This window comes from Pan paniscus, chromosome 1, assembly GCF_029289425.2.
Source record: "Pan paniscus chromosome 1, NHGRI_mPanPan1-v2.0_pri, whole genome shotgun sequence".
NCBI classification, from domain to species: domain Eukaryota; kingdom Metazoa; phylum Chordata; class Mammalia; order Primates; family Hominidae; genus Pan; species Pan paniscus.
Genome location: NC_073249.2, coordinates 96,575,319 through 96,595,907, shown reverse-complemented (window position 1 = coordinate 96,595,907; position 20,589 = coordinate 96,575,319). Strand labels below are relative to the sequence as shown.

The 20,589-nt window shown below is 43.2% G+C and overlaps 1 protein-coding gene across 1 annotated transcript; it reads left to right on the top strand.

Annotated features, from left to right (window-relative positions):
* Positions 1–14,339: 14,339 nt before the first annotated feature.
* LORICRIN (loricrin cornified envelope precursor protein) lies at positions 14,340–15,585 on the top strand. The gene has a single exon (XM_034935805.3). The coding sequence runs from the start codon at positions 14,376–14,378 to the stop codon at positions 15,354–15,356; it is 981 nt and encodes a 326-aa protein (XP_034791696.3). The 5' UTR covers positions 14,340–14,375; the 3' UTR covers positions 15,357–15,585.
* The last annotated feature ends 5,004 nt before the right edge of the window (positions 15,586–20,589 follow it).

The window sequence follows — 20,589 nt, the reverse complement described above, 5'->3', positions numbered from 1 at the left end:
AAAGACAGTGGAGGTCTGAGACACACAGACACACATAGGAATATGTACACACATCACACACATACAGTGCACACATATTACACATGTGTATGTAGACATTTGTACACATATCACACATATGTACACACATAACATACAGCTATATGTGCATGCCATACCAAGAGACATGTGTACGCACAACACATGCACACACAGATGTGTACACTCATCACACACAGGCACATGTATGTGCATCACATATACACAGATTGACATGTACACAGATCACACATATGACAGACATATGTGCACACATAACAGATATATGTACATACCACATACAAAGGCATGTGTACACACATAACACATGCAGACAGACGTGTATGCTCATCACACAGGCATGTACATGTACATCACATATACACATATTGACATGTACAGAGATCATACATATGACAGACATGTACACACACCACACACAGAAACGTCTACACCCATACCCATAGATATATGTACACATATATGCACAGAGATGTGCACACACTGCACCATATGCACACATTTACACTCATACACATGAAAGCAACATGAAAGTCAAAGTCCGAATCTGGAAAAACCTCTGTCAACAATTTTTACTGTTTTCCAATCCTATCTCAAAACTCACTCTTTCCAGAAGACTTTTCTAGTTGCTTCTCTTCTCTGCATCCCCTCATCCCCCCGGCAATGGGCTAGCACTTCTCTCAAGCATTCTATTACAGAATGACTTATTTTCCACATGCCACCACTAAGCTGTCTGCTTCCCTCTTCCCCTTCCTCATGCCCTCTCACACACATACCAAAAGGGGCCACTTCAGACCACACATGCCCAGCGGAATCCTGGTTCAGAAGGCTGTGAAGAGAAGAGAGCTTTAAAAAGACAAGATGGAGTATAGGAATGCTTGTGATTTTTGTACATTGATTTTGTATCCTGACACTTTGCTGAAGTTGCTTATGAGCTTAAGGAGATTTTGGGCTGAGACAATGGGGTTTTCTAGATAAACAATCATGTCATCTGCAAACAGGGACAATTTGACTTCCTCTTTTCCTAATTGAATACCCTTTATTTCCTTCTCCTGCCTGATTGCCCTGGCCAGAACTTCCAACACTATGTTGAATAGGAGCGGTGAGAGAGGGCATCCCTGTCTTGTGCCAGTTTTCAAAGGGAATGCTTCCAGTTTTTGCCCATTCAGTATGATATTGGCTGTGGGTTTGTCATAGATAGCTCTTATTATTTTGAAATACGTCCCATCAATACCTAATTTATTGAGAGTTTTTAGCATGAAGGGTTGTTGAATTTTGTCAAAGGCTTTTTCTGCATCTATTGAGATAATCATGTGGTTTTTGTCTTTGGCTCTGTTTATATGCTGGATTACATTTACTGATTTGCGTATATTGAACCAGCCTTGCATCCCAGGGATGAAGCCCACTTGATCATGGTGGATAAGCTTTTTGATGTGCTGCTGGATTCGGTTTGCCAGTATTTTATTGAGGATTTTTGCATCAATGTTCATCAAGGATATTGGTCTAAAATTCTCTTTTTTGGTTGTGTCTCTGCCCGGCTTTGGTATCAGAATGATGCTGGCCTCATAAAATGAGTTAGGGAGGATTCCCTCGTTTTCTATTGATTGGAATAGTTTCAGAAGGAATGGTACCAGTTCCTCCTTGTACCTCTGGTAGAATTCAGCTGTGAATCCATCTGGTCCTGGACTCTTTTTGGTTGGTAAACTATTGATTATTGCCACAATTTCAGCTCCTGTTATTGGTCTATTCAGAGATTCAACTTCTTCCTGGTTTAGTCTTGGGAGAGTGTATGTGTCGAGGAATGTATCCATTTCTTCTAGATTTTCTAGTTTATTTGCATAGAGGTGTTTGTAGTATTCTCTGATGGTAGTTTGTATTTCTGTGGGATTGGTGGTGATATCCCCTTTATCATTTTTTATTGCGTCTATTTGATTCTTCTCTCTTTTTTTCTTTATTAGTCTTGCTAGCGGTCTATCAATTTTGTTGATCCTTTCGAAAAACCAGCTCCTGGATTCACTGATTTTTTGAAGGGTTTTTTGTGTCTCTGTTTCCTTCAGTTCTGCTCTGATCTTAGTTATTTCTTGCCTTCTGCTAGCTTTTGAATGTGTTTGCTCTTGCTTTTCTAGTTCTTTTAATTGTGATGTTAGGGTGTCAATTTTGGATCTTTCCTGCTTTCTCTTGTGGGCGTTTAGTGCTATAAATTTCCCTCTACACACTGCTTTGAATGCGTCCCAGAGATTCTGGTATGTTGTGTCTTTGTTCTCGTTGGTTTCAAAGAACATCTTTATTTCTGCCTTCATTTCGTTATGTACCCAGTAGTCATTCAGGAGCAGGTTGTTCAGTTTCCATGTAGTTGAGCGGCTTTGAGTGAGATTCTTAATCCTGAGTTCTAGTTTGATTGCACTGTGGTCTGAGAGATAGTTAGTTATAATTTCTGTTCTTTTACATTTGCTGAGGAGAGCTTTACTTCCAAGTATGTGGTCAATTTTGGAATAGGTGTGGTGTGGTGCTGAAAAAAATGTATATTCTGCTGATTTGGGGTGGAGAGTTCTGTAGATGTCTATTAGGTCCGCTTGGTGCAGAGCTGAGTTCAATTCCTGGGTATCCTTGTTGACTTTCTGTCTCGTTGATCTGTCTAATGTTGACAGTGGGGTGTTAAAGTCTCCCATTATTAATGTGTGGGAGTCTAAGTCTCTTTGTAGGTCACTCAGGACTTGCTTTATGAATCTGGGTGCTCCTGTATTGGGTGCATATATATTTAGGATAGTTAGTTCCTCTTGTTGAATTGATCCATTTACCATTATGTAATGGCCTTCTTTGTCTCTTTTGATCTTTGTTGGTTTAAAGTCTGTTTTATCAGAGACTAGGATTGCAAACAGAGAGCCAAATCATGAGTGAAATCCCATTCACAATTGCTTCAAAGAGAATAAAATACCTAGGAATCCAACTTACAAGGGATGTGAAGGACCTCTTCACGGAGAACTACAAACCACTGCTCAAGGAAATAAAAGAGGATACAAACAAATGGAAGAACATTCCATGCTCATGGGTAGGAAGAATGAATATCGTGAAAATGGCCATACTGCCCAAGGCAATTTACAGATTTAATGCCATCCCCATCAAGCTACCAATGACTTTCTTCACAGAATTGGGAAAAACTACTTTAAAGTTCATATGGAACCAAAAAAGAGCCCGCATCGCCAAGTCAATCCTAAGCCAAAAGAACAAAGCTGGAGGCATCACACTACCTGACTTCAAACTATACTACAAGGCCACAGTAACCAAAACAGCATGGTACTGGTACCAAAACAGAGATATAGATCAATGGAACAGAACAGAGCCCTCAGAAATAATGCCGCTTACCTACAACTATCTGATCTTTGACAATCCTGAGAAAAACAAGCAATGGGGAAAGGATTCCCTATTTAATAAATGGTGCTGGGAAAACTGGCTAGCCATATGTAGAAAGCTGAAACTGGATCCCTTCCTTACACCTTATACAAAAATCAATTCAAGATGGATTAAAGATTTAAACATTAGACCTGAAACCATAAAAACCCTAGAAGAAAACCTAGGCATTACCATTCAGGACATAGGCGTGGGCAAGGACTTCATGTCCAAAACACCAAAAGCAACGGCAACAAAAGCCAACATTGACAAATGGGATCTAATTAAACTAAAGAGCTTCTGCACAGCAAAAGAAACTACCATCAGAGTGAACAGGCAACCTACAACATGGGAGAAAATTTTCGCAACCTACTCATCTGACAAAGGGCTAATATCCAGAATCTACAATGAACACAAACAAATTTACAAGAAAAAAACAAACAACCCCATCAAAAAGTGGGCGAAGGACATGAACAGACACTTCTCAAAAGAAGACATTTATGCAGCCAAAAAACACATGAAAAAATGCTCATCATCACTGGCCATCAGAGAAATGCAAATCAAAACCACTATGAGATATCATCTCACACCAGTTAGAATGGCAATCATTAAAAAGTCAGGAAACAACAGGTGCTGGAGAGGATGTGGAGAAATAGGAACACTTTTACACTGTTGGTGGGACTGTAAACTAGTTCAACCATTGTGGAAGTCAGTGTGGCGATTCCTCAGGGATCTAGAACTAGAAATACCATTTGACCCAGCCATCCCATTACTGGGTATATACCCAAATGACTATAAATCATGCTGCTATAAAGACACATGCACACGTATGTTTATTGTGGCATTATTCACAATAGCAAAGACTTGGAACCAACCCAAATGTCCAACAATGATAGACTGGATTAAGAAAATGTGGCACATATACACCATGGAATACTATGCAGCCATAAAAAATGATGAGTTCATGTCCTTTGTAGGGACATGGATGAAATTGGAAACCATCATTCTCAGTAAACTATCACAAGAACAAAAAACCAAACACCGCATATTCTCACTCATAGGTGGGAATTGAACTATGAGATCACATGGACACAGGAAGGGGGATATCACACTCTGGGGACTGTGGTGGGGAGGGGGGAGGGGGGAGGGATAGCATTGGGAAATATACCTAATGCTAGATGACTAGTTAGTGGGTGCAGCGCACCAGCATGGCACATGTATACATATGTAACTAACCTGCACAATGTGCACATGTACCCTAAAACTTAAAGTATAATTAAAAAAAAAAAAAAAAAAGACAAGATGGAAACCGCATTTTGGGGAAAATCAATGATTCTGTGGATCTAGACAGAGTCTGGGGGAACCAAGGCTTATACACAAGGAAGTTGGGGGGCCAAGAAGTAAAGGTTTGAGATAAAAGAGGGTATTTCACCACACAAACCTTTCTCCTCACCTACTATGCAGCCAACACTGTGTATACAAAGAAAGATAAGGTCCCTTCCAGCAGCCTACCAGGGAGACAACCAAGATCTGGAGAAATTCAAGAGAGTGTTCTCAAGGGTACAGAGGACACAGGACAGCTGGAAGGTGTACATGGTAAGAATGGGAGTGGGCCACAGAGACCAGCCATTAAAGCTAGTAGTCATGGAGTCCATGGCGTGACATGGGGGTCCAGGTCTGTGCATGATGACACTGCCATATGGAGAGTCAGCAGCCAAAATTGAGAGTTTGTAGAAAGAGGAAGTATAAATTAAGAGAAAAAACACAAGAACAAGATTAAAATACTCAACAACATTTGAAATACTACAACTTACCAGCTGTATTTGGATGATGGAATTATAGGTGACTTTTTTTTTTTTTTGGCTTTGCTTTTCAAATTTGTAGCAAATTTTTTTTTTTTTTTTGGTTTTAATTTTTGTACCAGAATGATTTACTAAGGATAAGGGGCCAGCTCCACCACCAGGGGATTCCCTGCTGCAGGCACACATGCACACCTGTAGACATATGAACACACGTCACACAAATTAATCCTTCCTCTGGGATCTAAAGTGGCATACACTAATTGCAGGAGGGTCTAAAGCAACGCAGCCTGCCCACATGCCTTTCTTAATCCTGTGCAATTATACCCACCCTGGGTGATGACACTCGCAGAGGTTATTCTTAAGGCAAGATTACTTTCCTCACCCTGCCCTCCTGCTGCACCCTCCCTTTTCCTGCATACTCAGCTCAGGTGGGAAATGTTCTCTGGGAGAAAAATTCCCAAAATTCCATTGATTTGAGCCTAAGGCTGGCATACAGGGAGGTATGACATTTTTATGCTCTTTTCCCATTGGCCTGTGATCCTTGTCAACCCACCTAGCTTCTTCCCTGTCACTGCCTCTGACCATCCTCATCTCTCCTTCCTCTCTATCCAGAGAAGAGCCATGGGAAGGAGGCATAAAAAATATCTACTAAGATGGGAGTGGATTACATTAACTTCATAGATGGAGAAACTGAGATCTGAGGGACAAGACCTTGCCCAAGCTCACAAGGTGTTGGTGGCCAGGCAGGTTTAGAGCATTGCCCCGCTGACAAGACCCCAAGACCTCAGCAGAGGAAAGACCTTGATCCCTACCCTTCAGAACAGACCAGAAGCTAACAAACTTCCTAGCTCCCAGCAGTTTGCCATAGCAAATTTATTTAAGATACTTTCATAGAAAACAAAATCAGATTATATTTTCCCTCCTCTATGAGATTAAATTCTCATCATCTCTTTGACTGATCAACATATTTACAAATATTTACTCTGAGGTCCAGCCCTGAGTTACATGGGGATATGGAGAGTTAGGGAGATCCATATTGCCAGGGATACTCCTAGCCCAGAAGAGAAGGCCCAAGGAATCTGTGCCAGATGTAAATCATGGTTCCACAGTCCCACCTCTTGGGATTCTCTGAGCACATGGATGGAACCAGAAAAAGAGGTCACTGGAGACCCACCCACCAAGCCATGATGTCACTTTTTTAAGCATTAGGAAAGTTTGCCCCAAGTCATCCACCTGATTTCAACAGGTTCAGCTATTGAAATAAGGAGTATAATTTGAAGAATGAGCAAAAATTAAGGATAACCAGCGAGTCTGAGGAACAGGATTACTGGTCAAGACAGAGATTGAATCCAGATTGTGGTCTTCAGTTGTAAATCCTATTAACAGTCTGGGTAAGACAGAGGTCACACTCAAAGCCCACTGCAGCTGCAGGGAATTCCTGAAAGTAGTGCTTAAGAATCAAAATTGGATTTAAAACCAAAAGGGAAGGAGCATTTGCCTTGCTTTGCTTCTCAATGGTACCCAGCGAAGAAGTGCATTGGTGCAGGTTATCTGAGATAGCACACGGCTGAAAAGCATGAGTGAAAGCTTTTAGGCCAAGCAACCTAAAAGGCTACAGGTTTGAAATGCTTATGCTTTTTTCTTTCTGCCATATTGATTTCCAGGTTGTCTGACTTGGAATCAGTTAAAACAACATGGATAATTCAACCAACAGATATCAGTGGATCCAGCATTCTTAGACCACCAACTATCATTACGCACCACAGTCCTGAGGGGCCTCAGGTGACATTCCCTTTCTCAGAGCAAGACTGGAGCGCTCACTGCTCCTCCCTGCTCATAAAGTTTACATATGAGCTAGGATGCAGGCCCTAAGCCTTCAGGCTACCTAGCAGTTGCCCACCAGTGAAAACTGTGCCTCCTGATATCAGCAATTTACTTTCAGGCCCAGAGGCTAGTGTGCCCTGGCCCAACAGCCTACTGGAGCTTAGCAGGCACAGCTACAAAACATTTTTACTTTCATTTTAACTACTCCCTCCTCTCACTGCCAGCACCTAGAGGTATTCTTGTTAAAAGAAAGCAAAAAACCACAACTCGAATCTACTGTGGCAGGGGTACTGAGCTGGGCATCCAGAAACCCAGCTTCTAGTCTTGGCCCTGCTGTGTAGCCTTGGAAAATGGTTTAGCCTCTCAGGGCCTTGGGTTCTTTACCTATCTCTACAAAGGAGAGAGGTGTTTGGAAGATCTCTGTGTGTCCTTCCAGCTGTCATACTCTGTCAATGCATAAATTTGTCCCTGAGTAGCTGGGAGCATTCATGAAAGCATCCTCTGCTCCCTGCCTCCCAGAGGACACAAACCAGCCTGGCTGGGGAGTCATTTCTTCATTTGGTTCCTGTTGATCCAAAGAGGAGAGGTACGCGGTGCTTGAAAAGAACACACAGTTTAGAATCAAACGAACTGAGAATCCTGGCTTTTCTACTTAAAGGCTGTGAGAATTTGGGCAAATCCATTAACCACTCTAAGCTGCTTCCTCATCCTGAACTGAAGATAACATTACTGGGCACACAAAACTGTTAGGAGGATTGAACCTATGTGACAGTGGTCCATAAACTGAAGAGTCTGTCCACAGGGGAAGTGTCCAAGCCCAGGCAAGCATGATCCCTGGATGCACTGCTAACCCTGTGTGCATCTATAAGCTGTTTGAAAAGGTCTGAACAACTCATCTGTGGTCCCCACCCTCAGCAAAATCATGGGCTCCAGGAGCACCCAAAAGAGGACCAAGTAAGAGTCAACACTGCCTGATAACACCCCAGGGGGCTATAAATGCTCTTTAAATCCTAAGATGCAGAGTTAAGAACTAATAGGGAGCCTTCCTTCAAGGACAATTATAACTTGAAAAAAGAAACAAGTCAAATCAATGTGTCATTAGCAGACCGTAACTAGTACAATTGTTCCTTAAGGCCTTGGAAAGGGAAAGTGGTGAGGGAGATGGAACCAGTGGGTGTGATGAATCCAGGGAAGGTTCCTGGAGAGGGAACACCAGTAGCCACGAACCACTGCAGAGCTCTCCTTCTCCTACCCACCTCTAAGCAGTTCTCCCCATGTAACACCGAGGATCAGCCACCCCTTCAAACTGTTAGCCCAGAAGGGCAGTAGAAAGGAGGAAAATGGCAGCCCAGGAGGTACCTGGAGTTCTGTGACACTTCCTGGGCCAGGACTGTGAGAGAAAACTGTTCCCATTCCAAGTCAACAGTGCAAAGGGCTTCCAAGCACTACTCCTGTCCTGCCAAGCTCCCAAGCCCCTGTCCTGTGTACATTTTATTCTTTACAGCCACCTGCTGCCCCTTTAACCTGTTAGATAAGTAGTCAGCACTCAGTCATGAGAACCCATGTGTGTAGCTCTGGATACTTCAAGGTTGTGATGAGCATGCTTCCATCCAACTGGGGCTCACCAAGCTCAAGAAATGAAATCTCAGACTGGGGCCCAGGAGCCAGGTGCCTCTACTCAGAGAAGCAGCCTTCTCAGAGTAGTTTGCAGCTGCTCTTTCCTAAATCCCCCCAACATAGCTTGTTAAGATGGCCAAGCTGTGCATCACAATGCGGGAGGCCCTCACACTGTCTCCTCTACCTGCTTCTCTCTTGCTCTGAAGATGCCTGTAGCAGGAAGATGTGAGCTTCCCACAAAGATAAGCTAAGCTGAGATGCAGAAAGAACAAATCTCCAACTTTTTTGTGATTTATGAATCAGAAGCTGGGTTGTCTCCAAAGGATGCATCTGTGATTGTGGATAAGCCCCAATGTGTCCTTAACACCCTAGACTGCCACATCTTTCTGAAGAATCACCACCCTTCACACACACACACACACACACACTTCCTATACGGGGCCTTCCCATCAGATAGATATTGTGAGGGTGGTCGGGGAAGCAGGCTAAAATTCCACTAGCCCAGTGTTAGCCCAGTGTCACTTCTATAGCTGTCCTTGGATTCCCTGCACAAGGCTTGTTCATTCTGCACAGTGACTAGGTTTAATCTGTAGTTCCATGCTGAAACCCTCCACTCCTCATCATCTGACAAGATCATCTCTCAACCGCAGTCAGTCAATAGGTCTCAAGAGTTCCTTCAATTCCACTGGGATTTACTGAGCATCTATTAATGCCCAGCACCATGCCAGGCACTGTGTAGCATCTGCTTTAAGGACCATCCCCTCTAAGGATACAAGTACAGGCAAGAACCATGTCCTAATCTGTCAAACTGCAGAAGTCAAATGTGCTATCAAGCACACCTTGCAGGGTTAGGTGTCTAAAGGCTATAAACCTTAAAAATCTGAACTGCCAAGTCTTACAAAACCCCAAATACCTATGTGTCATTCTACAATTCTACAAGGTCCCATTATTTCCTCACTGATATGATAAAAGGTGATAATCAGTTGCTGTCCACACAGATATCCCATTAGGACTACTGCTTCTGGTCCAGAAAGATAAAATGAGAAACCAGGTTCATATATTCGTATATCAGGCAAGGTTAACTCAGGGCTGAAAGCCACAAGATCTGGTACTCAGTATCATGTCACATCAACCTCTTCTGCACGTTAACGAAATATTTGTACTAGTTACAAGTTATATATATATATATATATATATATATATAACTCTACAGATATATAACTATATATATGTAACTCTATATATATATAACTTGTAACTAGTACACATATTTAGTTAACATGCAGAAGAGGCTGATGTGACAGTTATATATACATATATAGTCATATATGTATATAAAACTATATATAGTCATATATGTATATAAAACTATATATAGTCACATATGTATATAAAACTATATATAGTCACATATGTATATAAAACTATCTATATAGTTATATATGTATATAAAACTATATATAGTTATATGTACATAAAACTATATATAGTTATATATGTACATAAAACTATATATAGTTATATATGTACATAAAACTATATATAGTTATATATGTACATAAAACTATATAGTTATATATGTACATAAAACTATATAGTTATATATGTACATAAAACTATATAGTTATATATGTACATAAAACTATATAGTTATATATGTACATAAAACTATATAGTTATATATGTATATAAAACTAGTTATATATGTATATAAAACTATATAGTTATATATGTATATAAAACTATATAGTTATATATGTATATAAAACTATATATGTATATAAAACTATATATAGTTATATATGTATATCCTTTCTTATTAAATGCTATATAGGGTGGCAGAGGCAGGCATGGGGCACCATCCCCACCCGCGACTCTACCAAAAAGACCCATGCATAGCTTTGGAAAGCCTTCTGGCTCTTTGATGCTTAACATGGTGCCCAGTACATTTGTTTTGGCTGGATTAACAAATAAAGAATTAGCATCTTAAAATTAATAGAATAAAAAACCCTATATTTCTTAGAAGAAAATGAACCCCCCAAAGCCAACATGGACAATTTGAAGATTAGTCATTTTGGGTCAACTGTACTTTAGGTTCCCGTTTTGTTTATTTTTTGAGACAGGGTCTCACTCTGTCACCCAGGCTGGAGGGCAGTGGTGCAATCTTGGCGCACTGCAGCCTTGACCTCCCAGGCACAAGCGATCCTCCCATCACAGCCTCCTGAGTAGCTGGGACTACGGGCACATGCCACCATGCCCAGTTAATTTTGTTTATTTTTTTGTAGAGATGAGGTCTCACTATGTTACCCAGGCTGGTCTCAAACTCTTGGGCCCAAGCGATTCTCCCACCTCAGCCTCCAGAGTAGATGGCACTACAGGCGCATGGCACCACACCTCGTTAATTTTTGTATTTTTTGTAGAGACAGGGTCTTGCTATGTTGTGCAGGCTGGTCTCAAACTCCTGGGCTCAAGCAATCCTCTCACCTTGGCCTCCCAAAGTGCTAGAATTACAGGCATGAGCCACTGCACCCGGCCTAGTTCCCAAATTTTAGAATTCCATGGAGAAGTAATATCTCCCTCAGAAAAAAGTGGTAATCATTACACCATAGCCAAATTTTCATTTTGACATGGCAGGACATAAAAGAAACAACTACAGCCTCATGTCACCACATCTTTTAAAGGAAGAGGTAGGAAGGCCATGATTTCAGAATTGAAGACTTTCTTTCCCAAGAATACCCTGCTGACGTCCTTTTACTTACACTTTTGCTAAGGACTGGTGAACACATAGCAATGGGCCAACAAGGGACCACATATCAGTACTGGGAACCGTCGTCCACATGTGCTCCTCTTTCCAATGTGGCCCAGCTAAATAAAACTGTTCTTTCTTATACCCACAGCAATCACTAATCGCGGCCTGTTTCCCTCCAAATTCTCCACACTGCCTCAACTTCAAGCAGATAAACTTGCCTTCTCCAACAGATCCTGCCTTCTCCCTACTGGGTCTCCTCTAAGGAGGAGAGCACCTGAGTTCCTCTTGGGTTCACCTGGGTTTATGCTGTCCAAACTGAAACTAGTGCCACAAGTTTCTGATGGCCACAGTCTAATCAGGATCATCTGGATCATTAAAAGTGCACTATAATTAAGAATTTATTATTGGAGCTGTCATTTCAAAACATAACTGGGCAGAACAAAGTTTGACTGTGGTATCTTAAACAATACCAATTGACTTCCGGTTATGAAAGAAGCAGCATCCTGTTCTGCATGCGCAGAGGTGATGCTACTGGTCCAGAGTCAACAAGAAAGTTTTGAGTTATTCTCCTAGGAGAAGAATTGGACTTGCCCAATCCCTCCATGGACTCCTTTCTGGCCTTGGTATCCAAGGGAAGGCCAGGTTGGAAGTAAGGATGTGCTGTTATATGAGAAAACAACAAAAAAGACAGCATCACCTTCTACACTTAACATAACTATTCTCCCTTCACATGCCTGTGAAATAGGTACTACTATTTTTATTTGATAGACAAGGTAACTGAGGGTCAAAAAGCTTGATCATTCCACAGTCAATAAGTACTTACTGAGTGCCTCCCATGTGCAGGCACTGCACTAAGAGCTATGACTCTGCCCAAGGTGACACAGCTGGCAAGTAGCAAAGGGAGCATCCAATCTGTCACCTAATCTCAAGTCTATCCCATTCAATGACTGCCCCTCAGGCTAAGGTCAGTGTTTTGCCACACAACACCACAGGACAACAGAGCCAAAGAGCCTTTGTGGGATCACATGGTCCATCTCTTTAGTTTGCTCTGCTGCAAGGAAAGTCAGTATTGATTACCCTTCTCAGACTGTCTCAAATGCCTGCTGTCTCTGGGGACGAATCAAAGTAGCTTCCCACGTCACATTAGTTACAGCACTGTCTATGGTGTGCAGTCCAGAGCTGGGTGCTGGGGACTCATGCCTCCAGTGGGCAGGACAGAAACACCCCGGCAAAACACACATGAAATCCTGGGAGATAAACTTTTGCAAAGGAGTAACGGGTTCTAAAGTTTTGAGGATTTTTAGAGTAGCAGGACCAGAAGTCAAACAGTAGGATTTAGAAGGTCCTACTCCTTGGATAAAGCACTGAGATCTTCAGTTTGACTCTCTTAGGGCACCTCAAGACTCTGGGACCTATTCCTCAAGCACAGCCCTGTGGTCACCTGGTATGCGTCCTGTGCCAGAGGTTTTGGAAACAATGTCTGCCATCCACTCTGACTGGGTGACCCCACTGATGAGCCTGCCACACTGTTGCATCAGAGAAGGGGCCAGTCACACACCAGGCTGCCCATCTCAAGAATGCCAAAACCTTCATGAATGGGCCATCCTGTGCCTGCAATCACAGGGAGGTGGGGCCGACAGCCACGGGTCACGTAACTGAGGCCAAACACAAGAAGCTGGCCTGGATCAATGAGTCAGGGAGAGCTCTATATATAACCTCAGGAGATCAGTGCTCCTCACATTGCCAGCATCTTCTCTCCTCACTCACCCTTCCTGGTGCTTTGGGTAAGTGTGGGTTCTACTGACTCTCTCATTTTCCCAGCTGGTCTTGCCCAGGCCTGACTAGATTAGATGGACCAGGGCCTCTTTCCCCTTTGGGAGCTATAGGACCTCTGCCTTCCCAAAAGCACTCACATATAGAGGGCGGTCAGGAAAGGAGCAGGGGATGAGCTGCTGCCATGCAGATGGTGTTTCTGGTCTTCTGGCCAGAATGTAAACTCCACAAAGACAAGACTATCTCCTGCCTCTCTGGCACCCGCATAGGGGCAGGCATGGTGCCCCGGGCACAGAAGGACTCTGCAGAGGCTGTCCAAGGCAGCCTGTGCACAGGCTGAGCAGACCTTGTGAACCTGTCAGGAGGAGAGCCTGAGCCACTCTCAAGAGAGTAGGGAGAATGATCCAAAAAAGTTGCAGATGGGAGGGATTTGAGGTGCTACAGAAATCCAATTGCTGCTTTACAGAGTTAGAAGTTCTGAGAGGGAAATACAACTTCCTACTAGTCAAAGTCCCTTCTACCAAACTTGGACTTGAGAAAATCATGGAAGAGATGGCTAATAGCTTCTGGTCGGGGATGTTGGTCCAAAGGACCACCAGGGTCCTTCCCCTGTTTCCAGGCAGGGCCACAGCAGAGCCTGTCTTTTCTAGTGACTAGCCCTTGGTTCATGGCCTAGCTCAGTGGGACAGACCAAGAGTTTGAACTAAGAGCTTCTGCAGAGGATGGAGTGCAACAGCCCTCAATAGAATGAAGTCCAACAAACCTCTCTCTGTTGTGCTGGGAATGGGTAAAATCTCCTATCCTAGGTAGAGGTTTGTGGTAGTTTTCTATTTGCACTCAGAGAATCAGTGTTGAGATTGGAAGAGGCCTGAAAGATGAAGTGTTCAAACCCTTTCATTTAACAGGAAATGAGAAAGAGGTGAGCGTGTGGGTGATCTGCCCTCAAATCACACAACAGTGGTCAGAGGCAGAGCTGGGAGAAAGAATGGGCACTACTAACTGGGCTGTTTAAAGCATAATGAAGGCTTTCTGCAGGGGAATGAGGAACTCAACTTTTCCAAAAGCAGCAATCATAAGAAACCCCGCTGAGGGCTCTCCGGGCACCTGAAGGAGCCCTGGGAGGATGGCGATGTTGCTATGGATGCAGCTGACTCCGTAAGTATCCTCTTGCAGCTGGTCCAGCGATGCTCTCTTCTCCCCTTCCAGGCTCTCCTTCCTTCTCAGACAAGATGTCTTATCAGAAAAAGCAGCCCACCCCTCAACCCCCAGTGGACTGCGTGAAGACCTCTGGCGGCGGTGGCGGTGGCGGCGGCGGCAGCGGCGGTGGTGGCTGCGGCTTCTTCGGCGGCGGTGGTTACTCTGGCGGCGGCTGCGGCGGGGGCTCCTCCGGGGGCGGGGGCGGGGGCGGCATTGGAGGCTGCGGAGGGGGCTCCGGTGGGAGCATCAAGTACTCCGGAGGCGGGGGCTCCTCCGGCGGGGGCTCTGGCTGTTTCTCCAGCGGTGGGGGCGGCTCCGGCTGCTTTTCCTCCGGTGGCGGCGGCTCCGGCTGCGGCGGCGGCTCCTCCGGGGGCGGCTCCGGCTGCTTCTCCAGCGGTGGGGACGGCTCCTCCGGGGGCGGCTCCGGCTGCTTCTCCTCCGGCGGCGGCGGCTTCTCGGGCCAGGCGGTCCAGTGCCAGAGCTACGGAGGCGTCTCTAGCGGCGGCTCCTCCGGGGGCGGCTCCGGCTGCTTCTCCAGCGGCGGGGGCGGCGGCTCTGTCTGCGGCTACTCCGGCGGCGGCTCTGGCGGCGGCTACTCCGGCGGCGGCTCTGGCTGCGGCGGAGGCTCCTCTGGCGGCGGCGGCTCCGGCTACGTCTCCTCGCAGCAGGTCACTCAGACCTCGTGCACGCCCCAGCCGAGTTACGGAGGGGGATCGTCCGGCGGCGGCGGCAGCGGCGGAAGCGGCTGCTTCTCCAGCGGCGGGGGTGGCGGGAGCTCCGGCTGCGGCGGCGGCTCCTCCGGGACTGGCAGCGGCTGCATCATCAGTGGCGGGGACTCCGTCTGCGGAGGTGGTTCCTCTGGAGGCGGCGGCGGCGGCTCCTCCGTGGGTGGCTCCGGGAGTGGCAAGGGCGTCCCGATTTGCCACCAGACCCAGCAGAAGCAGGCGCCTACCTGGCCGTCCAAATAGATCCCCCAGGGTACCACGGAGGCGAAGGAGTTGGAGGTGTTTTCCAGGGGCACCGATGGGCTTAGAGCTCTCATGATGCTACCCGAGGTTTGCAAATCCTTCATGTCTTAACCTACCTGGAAGAAGCCATTGAGCTCTCCGGCTGCATCTAGTTCTGCTGTTTAGCCTCTTTGGTTTCTGTACAACTACCTCCCAACCCCAGTGCCTCAGTCAATAAATTTGCAAATTCATGAGAATCTTTAGGTCTCCAAGAGTATTTGTAGTGTTCAAGTTCATCCATTCCATTCCATTCTTCTCCTTTCCTGCATTCGCTCATTCACACTTACATTCATTTTACAAATACACGGACTCCATTGGCGGAAAGGTGAGTGGATAGATGGGAGTCACCAGGAGAGGGAGGAATGGCTGGCAAACGACGGTCAAACATATGAACATTCTAGTGTACGGCTTAAAATCATGACGTGATCCCAAAACACAAAGATCCTGAGGAGAGACTTCAGTAAACACCTCCCTGTGGATTGAGTAGCTACTGTGGGTCTCCTTACTGAACTCTGTTTTTTAAAGACAGGCTGCCCTGGAAAGACGCTGTTTCTCACAGTCCAGAGCCAATTGTGCAAGGTCTGAAAGCTGGGTGGCTGCACATTAGGAGCACCAGCTCATGCTACTCAGACTCACGGAGAAATAAAAAGCATATCAGATGTTTACGGGCCCCTAGGGTGAGCAAGACCACTTTAGTAGGTACCCGTAGGGAGAGGAGGTAGTAGGGGAGCTGTTTCCTGCTCTCTCACTCTCTCTCTTTTTTTTTTTTTTTTTAATTTCAATCAGCTTTCTCGGGTTGAATGTTTCCTGCTCTCTTGAAGGAACTTTACCTAATTAGGAAGATGCAGCATACATATACGAGATGTAAAAGCTCAGCACCAGAAAGAGGTCATGGAAAACACAAGAGCTTCCAATTAACAAGGAAGAAGCGACAGTTGCTCCAAGGGATGTATTAATTGCAGAGCCCGCAAAAGAGATGTAGAACATCAGCCTGGCCAGGGACTTTCCAGGTTCTGTTTCATATCCTGATTTTACCAGCTCTAGTTAAATGCCAATTTACTGATTTACTCAAGAAAATCTCCTGCTACGTCAAAAAGCCAAAGTACCCTTCCTACTCAATCACTGCTGGGGGAAAAAAAAAAGTCTTCCTCCTCAACTCTTCCATTTAGGATCACTACCATGCATCATTTTACATCGGTAATTCATGGAGATCAGAATAAATAGCAGTCTTAAAGATCCAGGAGCCCAACCACTGCATTACTTTTATGTTTTTTAACAAATGAAAGTCAGACTTTCAGTTCTGGACAAAATGAAGTAGATGTATTTCTTACTATCGCTCTTGTGAAGTAGAACTAAAATCTCTGGGCATAATATATAAAACAAACATAAGAAGACTTTGAAAGCTGGGTGGCTGCACGTTAGCAGCACCAGCTTATGCCGTAAACATCTGATATGCTTATTATTTCTCCGGTGAGTCTGGAGAGGACAAGGCAGAGTAGCTGGAGTCCTCAGAACTAAAGGACTGACAGTGGTAAGTTTCCTGGGTTTTCTTTTTGCCTCCTGTGTTTCCCAGATTGGGCACTAGAAAATCTGCAACCAAGATTCTGGCAGGTGCAGACAAAAAAATTGCACCAAGAAAATTCTCTTGCTTTAAATAAAAGACCAGGAAAGGGGTAGTCTAGTAAAACAGAAACCTTTCTGACAATATTTGCCCTACTTCAACCAAACACCATGGGGAAAAAAATGAACAAGAATCCTGGACTTCCACCATAGTAAGGAGACCACATGGGCTTACTCAGAAGGTGCTACACTCTCCATAACCTCACTAGTGTGGTTTTAGCAGAAGTCTGCTATAATAGAAAATTTAAACAAGATCTGAAGTCTCTTAACATAATGCCCAAAGTGTCCAGCACACAATAAAAATCACTCATCATACCAAGAACCAGAAAAAAATCCCAACTTGAATGATAAAAGAACCATTCGACAGATAACCAACAGTGAAATGACACAGATTTTGAGATTATGTTAGGGATTTTTTTGTTGTTGTTTTGAGACAGTCTCACTCTGTCTCCCAGACTGGAGTGCAGTGGCCCAGTCTCAGCTCACTGCAACCTCCACCTCCAGGGTTCAAGCAATTCTTATGCCTCAGCCTCCTGAGTAGCTGGGACTACAGGCGTGTGCCACCACATCCGGCTAATTTGTGTTGTTTGTTGGTTGGTTTGTTTGTTTCTTTGTTTTCAGTATAGACAGAGTTTCGCCGTATTGGCCAGGCTGCTCTTGAATTCCTGGCCTGAAGTGATCTGCCCGCCTTGGCCTCCCAAAGTGCTGGGATTACAGACGTAATCGCCTCCACTCCTGGCCTTATCTGTTAGGGATTTTAAAGAAGACATTATAAAAATGGTTCAATAAGAAATTACAAACACACTTGAAACAATGAGAAAATAGAAAACCTTGGCAAATAAACAGAAGATATAAAAAGAGCCAAGTGGAAATTTTAGAACTAAAAATATAATAACCCATTATATAGTTAAATTTTAGAACTGGAAAATAAAAAACTCACTAGATAGGCACAATAGCAGAATGGAGATGACAGAGTAAAGAATCAATATCCTTCCACCTTCCACTATTTTACCCCTCCAGAGAATACAGCAACAGGCACTGTCTTAGAAGCAGAGAGCAGCCCTCCACAAATAATTAAACTTGGTGCCTTGATCTTGGCCTCAAAACTATGAGAAATAAATTCCCAGCCTCAAAAACTATGAGAAACAAGTTCTTTCTCAAAAATAGATCAATAGAAATTATTCCATCTCGACAACAGAGAAAATAGACTGAGAAAAAAAAAAACAGAGCCTTAATAAACTTTGGGACAACAAAAGTGTTAGCATTCGTGTCATCAGAGTCCCAGAAGGAGAGGAGAAAGGGTGTGATCCTGAAAAATTGTAGAAATAATGGCTCAGAATTACCCAAATTTGGTGAAAGTAATTAACCTACAAATTCAAGAAGATGAGTGAAACTCAAACAGGATAATCCCAAAGAAATCCACAATAAGAAATATCATAATCAAACATCTGAAAGCTAAAGACAAAAAATCTTGAAGAAGAAAATTTTGAAAGCAAATCTTGAAAGTAGAGAAAACTGACATATCATCTATAGGGGAACTATTATTTGAATGACAGCAGATTTCTTGTCAGAAACCAAGAAGGCCAGGAAAAAGTGTCACCACATCTTTCAAGTGCTAAATAAGAAGAATTCTGTCAACCTAGAATTCCATATCCAGTGAAAATGTCCTTCAGAGATGAAGGTAAAACAAAGATAGTTTCATATGAAAGAAAAATATGGAAATGTGATGCCAGTATACCCATCCTAAAAATGTGGCTAATGGGAGTTTTTCAAACAAAAAAGAAATGATAGAAACCAACGTGAAACATCAGGAATAAAGGAAGAACAGTGTGAAGTCTAAAACTATAGGACAGTATCTTTTTCCTCCTGAGTTTTTTAAAATTATATTTGATAGTTGAAGCAATAACCATAACATTGATATGGTTATTAACATATGTATAGAAAATGTTTAAGACAGTTATATCAGAAATCAAGAAGTAAAGGGACTTAAATGGAAGTAAGGTCTGCAATTCACTTAAAATAATAAAATGTCCATACCAATAGACGATGATAAATTATGCATATACAATGCAATACCCACAGCAGCCACTAAAAAATCTGTATACATACAAACAGATCCACTCAAAAACACTATAGATAAATCAGAATAAAATTTTTCTAATGAGTGTACATTTTTATTATAGTATAGCATACATATATACAAGGGCACAAATTATAAGTGACAGCTCAGTTAACTTTTACCAAGTGAACTCATCCCAATAACTGAACCTCAGAAGCTTTCTTTATTCCCTTCCCAGTCATTAGCTCCCTTGAAGATACCATTAGATTAATTATGCTAGGTTTTGAAGATTATATAAATATAACCTTACATGTGTCATTTTTAGAATTTATTTTCAATTAAAAGATAAAAATTATACATATTTTTGTGTAAAACGTGTTTTAAAATGTATACATTGTGGAATGGCTAAATCGAACTAATTAACATATGAATTACCTCACCCACTTATAATTTTTTATGGTGAGAACACCTAAAATCTACTCTCTCAGCAATTTTCAAGAATACGATTCATTGTCTTTAACCATAATCACTATATTGTAAAATAGGTTTCTTGAACTTATTCTGCCTATCTAACTGAAATTTTGTGTCCTTTGACCAGCATCTCCCCAGTGCTTCCCTTCCCCACCTCCAGCTCCTGGTAACCACCATTCTACTCTCTTTTCCTATGAGTTCAACTTTTTTAGATTCCATATCCAAGTGAGATCATGTGGTATTTGTCTTTCCATACCTGGCTTATTTCCCTTAACATAATATCCTCCAGCTGCATTTGTGTTGTCCCAAATAACAGGATTTTCTTCTTTTTAAGGTATTTTCTTTACTCATTCATCTCTTCATATACACTAGGTTGCTCACATATATTGGCTATTCTGAATAATGCCTCAGTGAACATTAAGAGTGCAGATACCTCCTCAACATACTGGTTTGTTTTCTTTGGATATATACCCAGTAATAGGATACCTGGACCATATGGTACTTGTATTTCTAACTTTTTGAGGAATGTCTATAGTGTTTTCCATATGCTATGCTGTGTTAATGTATACTCTCATCAACAATGTGCAGGGATTCCCTTTTTTCCACATCCTCTCCAACACTTGTGTCTCATCTTTTTTTGATAACTGTTCTAATAGGTGTGAGGTTGCTATGGTTTGAATATGTCCCCTCCAAAATTCTGGTGTTGAAACTTAATGGCAAATGTGATAGTACTAAGTGGTAGGGACTCTAAGAAGTGATTAGGCCATGAGGGCTCCTCCCTGGAATGGGATTAAGGCACTTATAAAAAGGCTTTCCACAGCATTCTCCACACTTACCCTTCCACCTTCCACCATTTTACCCCTCCAGAGAATACAGCAACAGAAACTGTCTTAGAAGCAGGGAGCAGCCCTCACCAAATAATCAAACCTGTTGGTGCTTTGATCTTGGCCTCAAAACTACGATAAATAAATTCCCAGCCTCAAAAACTATGAGAAATAAATTTGTGTTCTTGATAAATTACTCAGTTTCAGGTATTTTGTTATA

Coding starts and splice junctions, on each gene's coding strand:
- LORICRIN (XM_034935805.3), top strand. CDS start 14,376: ATGCTCTCTTCTCCCCTTCCAGGCTCTCCTTCCTTCTCAGACAAGATG.